We start from the raw sequence: 6,000 nt of genomic DNA, 5'->3' as shown, positions 1-6,000 counted from the left end.
CTGTTCCATTGCCATTTTGTGCATCACAATACTTGGGTTTAGTTCATGCCTGGTTTTCCCTGAATCTCAAATTTATATGACTATGTGCACTTACTACTGGACTCCTAACACTTAATACAGTTCCTGGCACTTTGTAGGTGCTAAAAATAAAGTTTGTTGCTTGAATGACTACATGGATAAATAAATATTTTGGTAATAAAATGAAGTACAGATTCTTTTTCTACAAATTTTCATTGTCAGTCTTGCTTAAGTAGTTTTCTGCCAGGACCCAGGTGATGGCACACCTGGCTAAGTGCTCACATTACAGTGCGCAATAACCCAGTTACAAGCCCCGGCTCCCCACTTGCAGGGGGAAAGATTCACGAATGGTGAAGCAGGTCTGTAGGTGTCTCTCTTTCTCTATCTCCCCCTTCCTCTCAATTTCTGTCTCTATCCAATAAATAAATATAATTTTTAAAAAGATGTTTTCTGTCAGGGCTAGGAAGACAGCATAATGGTACTTCAAAGACACTCATTCCTGAGGCTCTGAGGTCCCAGGTTCAATCCCCAGCACCACCATAAGCCAGAGCTGAGCAGTGTTCTGGTCTTTCAGCGTGTGTGTGTGTGTGTGTGTGTGTGTGTGTGTGTGTGTGTATCATTCTCTCTCATTAAAGTAAAAAATAAAATTAAAAAAAAGGTTTTCCCATCAATTTCTAGTCTTTCATTCCCATTTATTAATAAAACAAAACGAGGAACTGACAGGCCAGAGAGCTAGTTCACTAAATAGGGTGTACACTTTGTCACAACCATCTTCAAACCCATACACTCCACTATAGATGTTAGTGCGCCAGAGGAAGTTCTGGTGTTGTGAGGTCTCTTCCCTTTGTGTCTTTCTCTCTGTGACTCTCTCTGAATGAAAAGGTGGTCCAGAGTGCTGAAACCTCACGTGGGGGGGGGGGGTGGCTGGAGTCGGGCGGTAGCGCAGTGGGTTAAGCGCACATGCAAAGTGTAAGAAACCCGGTTCGAGTCCCCTGCTCCCCACCTGCAGGGGAGTTGCTTCACAGGCGGTGAAGCAGGTCTGCAGGTGTCTTTCTCTCCCCCTCTCTGTCTTCCCTTCCTCTTTCCATTTCTCTCTCTCCTATCTAAAGAAAAAAAAAGGAAATAGCTAGACAAGAATATATCAGCACTATACAAAAGAACTGTGATCCATGAGTCACCTATGTAACTGCAATACACCAACAGTCACAGTACTGAAAGTACAAAGAAAGTTTATATTGTATTTAACTATCTCCAAAGTGTATTTTCAACACCCATATTCAAAACTGAAGCTACTGTAAATTATTATAAAATTATATTCCTTTCATATTATCTTCAAGGGGTTCTAGTTACATTTTATCTCGATTTGAACTATCTATATATACAGCAAGTCCTTAACAGCCACAAACATATGGATCCATTAGGGGACAATAAAGGTATGATTCGTTTTCATCAGAATCTGCCCCTCCTCAATTCCTAAAATTAGCAAACTAAGTCATACTTTTCCTTGGAAAAGTCTCGCGGTCCCAGTGTTTCGAGATGAGTTACACCAGATCCTACAGGATCCCCTTTGGGATTTGGATTTTCACTACTGGATTTTCACTACTGTGTGCGTTAGCCTCCTAGACTCTCATCGAAACGGACGCTTTAGAGAAAGAGAGAAGCACCTATTTCTCTTCCTCTGAGGTCAGTTTTCTCTCTGCAAATATGTGCGTGCGGTTCCCTGGGCTACCTAGTGGGGCTGGGGGCTAGGAGTCGTCGCGCCCCACGCCTTCCGAGCCCCCGCAGACTCCGCAATTCGTGCATTGCTCCTTCGCCTCACAGGGACTCTTTTCCCGCCAGCACTATGTGCACACGCCGTTTCTGCTTGAGGGGGTATTTCTGCCTCAGCACAGGGCCACTCGACACAGTGACAAACCACAGAGGTACAACACGTGAGACACCAGCCGACTTCAAACCCGACACCTGCCCTTGGCCAAAAGGGGGAGAGGCGGGACATCCGGCACGGCCGCCTCACTTCCGGAAGTGACGTAGGAGTGTCAACATGCAAGATGGCGGCCCATCACCGGCAGAACACGGCAGGGCGGAGGAAAGTGCAGGTATGGGAGCTCCGCTCCTCGACCCGTGGGCCGTGGCTGGCCGCCCCGGGTCCCCTTCCGGCGAGCATATTCCCCGGAGCGCGATCGGGCCGAGGTAGCGGCTGGGGGCGAGCGTCCCGGGGCGCGGCCAGAGGCGAGGGGTGGGGCCGTGGCGTTAACGGCTTGAGGAAGGGGCGGGGGCGCGGGGTTTGAGGAGGGTTCCGGGCCATCACGGGCCTAGCCTGGACCCGCAGCTGCGGGACTTGGCCCCCGGGCTTGCCCGTCGCCCGCTCTCTAGCAGTGTTTCGAATGCGCTTGTTCCCCGCCCACCTGCCTTTCTCCAAAGCGCGGGGCCTGGACGGCGTCAGACCGGGGCCGCGGGGCGCGCCCCCAGCCGGGCTGCGGAGGGGCGGGCGGGGGCGGCGGGCGGCGGCCTCTGCACGTGGGAGCCCCTTGCCCGCCCTTCTTGCCGGACAGGTTTCCCCGGTGGTAGGGAAACGCCGTAGGAACATGCCAGTGTTGGTGGGGGAATTTTTTTTTTTTTTAATTTTTATCCTTTTGGAATTTTAACTTCGTCTTCACATTTGCCTAATTTTCAAGGGTGCACCCTTGAATTTTTCTTTCTTGTTTCGGTAGTCTGTTACCGCCCCCCCCCTCCCCGCCCCAGGAGAAAGCATCATCTGACAGTGCCGTACAGGCTTTATGCACCCGTGTGAATCCACTTTTGTGGATATATATGGTTAGAAGTTATTGTTTTCGGCAGTGGGAGCGGCGATGTAGCGTACACAGCAGTGCTGGGAGGATGCACTGATTCATTGAGCACCTGAGTGGGCCCCCAACGTGCGGAGCTGAGAGTTCATAGCAGCACTTTAACTTGCTTTATAAGATGAAGTATTATGTGTAATTAAAATCAGTGAAGTGTCTAATAGGTAATCAGGACAAAGTAGGCTTCCCAGAAAGTAATCCTAGAAAAAGGTGATAGGCCATAAAATCTTCAGTAAACTTAACTTTGTTTTATTTTCTCATTGATAGGTATAGAATCCTGAACACTCCGTAAATGATGTTTTGGATGGGCAAATATAAATCAACTGCAGCATAGGGTGGGGGGGCGGGGGGTGTGCTTAATAAGCTGAATATGAATCAATATAAAGCACTCTTGCAGCTAGGAGAATAGAACTAGATTCTGAGGTTCAACCCATGAATACAGTAGTCAGATGGGTGAAGTGACTTGAACTGTTTTCTATGAAGAACATTCAGAAGAACTGTCTTAGGGTTGATATGCTAAAGAGAAGATTCAGAGAAAATGTGTTTTAAAGTTGTGTGAGTTCATTTAAAACACACAGACACCAAAGTTAGGTTTACATATCTTTTCTTCAAAGAAAAGTACTGTTCACAGTGTGTGTGCTGTGTACTCCTGGATCAGATTCTCAGCTTGCAGCATTGACCTATTGGTTGTTGACATTCTGTATCCATGTCCTCTCTCAGCTTACTTCAGAATTTCGGGGGGGCGAGGTTGGGTAAAAGTAGGTGCACAACCATGCACAAGCACCGAGTGATGGCTAAAGTATATGTGAACACTCCACCTTCCATAGCAGGAGATTCCTTTTAATTTTAAATGACTCAGAATCCAGTTTAACCTGGCTCACATAATAAAACGCATATATTGACTTACATCTGAAAACTAAAGAGGCCCCACACTAGTTTCATGCAACTATTGAGCTGTCAGCCTCACTGTGACTCTCCAAGAAGTAATGTAAAGTCAGCCTCACCATTGAGATCCCAACAAACTGTCCGCTCCTATTCCCAAATCCTAACTCTTCCTCACATACCTCGTGTCCTTTCACCCCACTATACAAGGTAACAGAGAATGTCTTAAGCAGCCTTTGCATAACCTCTCCTAGGATATGCTTGTCTTGAGAAAAAATACTGAGAGCAGAAACAGAAAATGGAGAGACAGCCAACAAATGTCAGTTTTGCCAATATGGTGCCCCTTTCCTTGCCACCTGTTTTATTCTAGACATTTTATTATTCGAAGCTTAGTGTGATCTTTGCTCCTGACTGTGCTAATTGTGGGCTGGTTGTTTAATCTTTGAGGCTTTTTTTTAAAAAGAACATTTATTTTTTTACCAGAACACTGTTCAACTCTGGCTTATGGTGGTGCTGGGGATTGAAACCTGGGACTTTGGAGCTGTAGGCTTAATGTTATCTTCTCTGCCCACAAAGCTTTTTTTTTTTTTTTTTAGAAGGAAGAGCTGTGGAAATAGCATAATGATTATGTAAAAAGACTTTCATGCCTGAGGCAACAAAGGTCCCAGGTTCAAGGTTCAATCTCCAGGATTGCCGTAAGCCAGAGATAAGCAGTGCTCTGTGGAAAAATAATAATATTACTATTAATTACAGAACATATGTGATAGGTATATGGATGTTTGCTGTATAATTTCTTCAACTTTTCTGTGTGTTCAAAATATTTCATAAAAAGTCATTGGGGAAAATAAACTTTTTGGGAATAATAATTGGGGAATTAATGTTTTACATTCAATAGTAAATACAATAGTTTGTACGTGCATAACATTTCCCAGTTTTCCATATAACGATACAACCCCCACTAGGTCCTCTGTCATCCTTCTTGTACCTGTATTCTCCCTATCCACCCACCCTGGAGTCTTTTACTTTGGTGCAATATGCCAATTCCAGTTGAAATAAACTTTTTAAGAGTTCAAATTAGGGCATTGACACACCACTTGAATACACACATTACCATGCACAAGGGCCAGGGTTTGAGCCTCTGCTGCTCACCTGCAGGGAAGATGCATCATGAGCTGTGAAGCAAGTCTGCAGGTATCTATCTGTCTCTCTTTACCTCCTCCTCCCCTCTCAATTTCTCTCTGCCGTAGCAAGTGTAATAGGAAGAGGGCAGAGGGAAAGAATGGAGGCTGGGTGGTGGTGCACCTGGCTGAGTGCACATGTTACAATGCACAAGGATCCAGGTTCAAGCCCCTGGCCCTCACCTGCAGGAGGAAAGCTTTGCAAGTGGTGAAGCAGTGCTGCAGGTGTCTCTCTGTCTTTCTTCCTCTCTATCTCCCACTTCCATCTTGATTCTGACTGTCTATCCAATAAATAAATAAAGATAGTAAAAAAAAATTTAAAAGAAAGGAAAAAAATGGCCACCAGGAGCAGTGGGTTCTTAGTCCTGACTCTGAGCCCCCTCATGATAATCCTGGTGGCAATAAAAATTAAAAACATAAAAATGGTTGAAAATAAAAGCAGCAGAGGGGAAATGAAATTGTAGCTATAGGGACCTGAGAAGGATTTCTGAGTAAGGATCTCAAGGAAGTGAAATTGCCATCTGCAGAAGGACTTTGCGGTGAGAATATCAAATGCAGAGGTCCTGGGGTGAAAATGTATCTGGCCTGTTTGTGTAGTAATACAAATGTCTTCGTGCCTGGAGGGAATGAGTGATCAGGAGTGGGAGATATAATTGTAGGCCAGAATCCTATTTTGTGGAGACAGGCACATGCTTGACTTCACTGATCTAGGCCACTTTTTCCTTCAGATATAGAGACAAAGAGAGGGAGAGCTATGCTCTGACACCTCCCATGTGGTGTCAGGGCTCCAACCTAGACCACGTACACAGGAAGGCACATGACCTAACTGGTGAGCTCTCGCCATGCTCCATTTGTTCTGAGAGAGATGGAAAGTAGTGGGATCTGGGCAGAGAAATAATGTGACGTACAAGTATTTTTTAATAAAATCATCCTGATGCAGGAGTGGAGTGAGAGCACAGCAGAGAAAACAGTACCCATTCATGAAATCCAGACACTGGGTCAGGAAGATAGCGCACCAGACTTTTCATCCCTGAGACTCCAGAGACCACAGTTCCCCTGGCACCACTGTATGCCGGAGCTCA

General features: G+C 45.8%; 1 protein-coding gene across 3 annotated transcripts in view; it reads left to right on the top strand.

Annotated features, from left to right (window-relative positions):
- The first annotated feature begins 2,033 nt into the window (after nucleotides 1-2,033).
- Nucleotides 2,034-6,000, top strand: part of WDR48 (WD repeat domain 48) — a 49,797-nt gene continuing 45,830 nt past the window's right edge. For all 3 annotated transcript variants that reach the window (XM_007517299.3, XM_060180403.1, XM_060180402.1), the window contains exon 1: nucleotides 2,034-2,114. In XM_007517299.3, coding sequence (XP_007517361.1) covers nucleotides 2,067-2,114 — 48 coding nt within the window. In that variant the 5' untranslated portion in view covers nucleotides 2,034-2,066. The remainder of the gene's footprint in view (nucleotides 2,115-6,000) is intronic.

The sequence above is a fragment of the Erinaceus europaeus genome, chromosome 21 (assembly GCF_950295315.1).
Source record: "Erinaceus europaeus chromosome 21, mEriEur2.1, whole genome shotgun sequence".
In the NCBI taxonomy this organism is placed as follows: domain Eukaryota; kingdom Metazoa; phylum Chordata; class Mammalia; order Eulipotyphla; family Erinaceidae; genus Erinaceus; species Erinaceus europaeus.
This window is presented reverse-complemented; position numbering and strand designations above follow the sequence as displayed.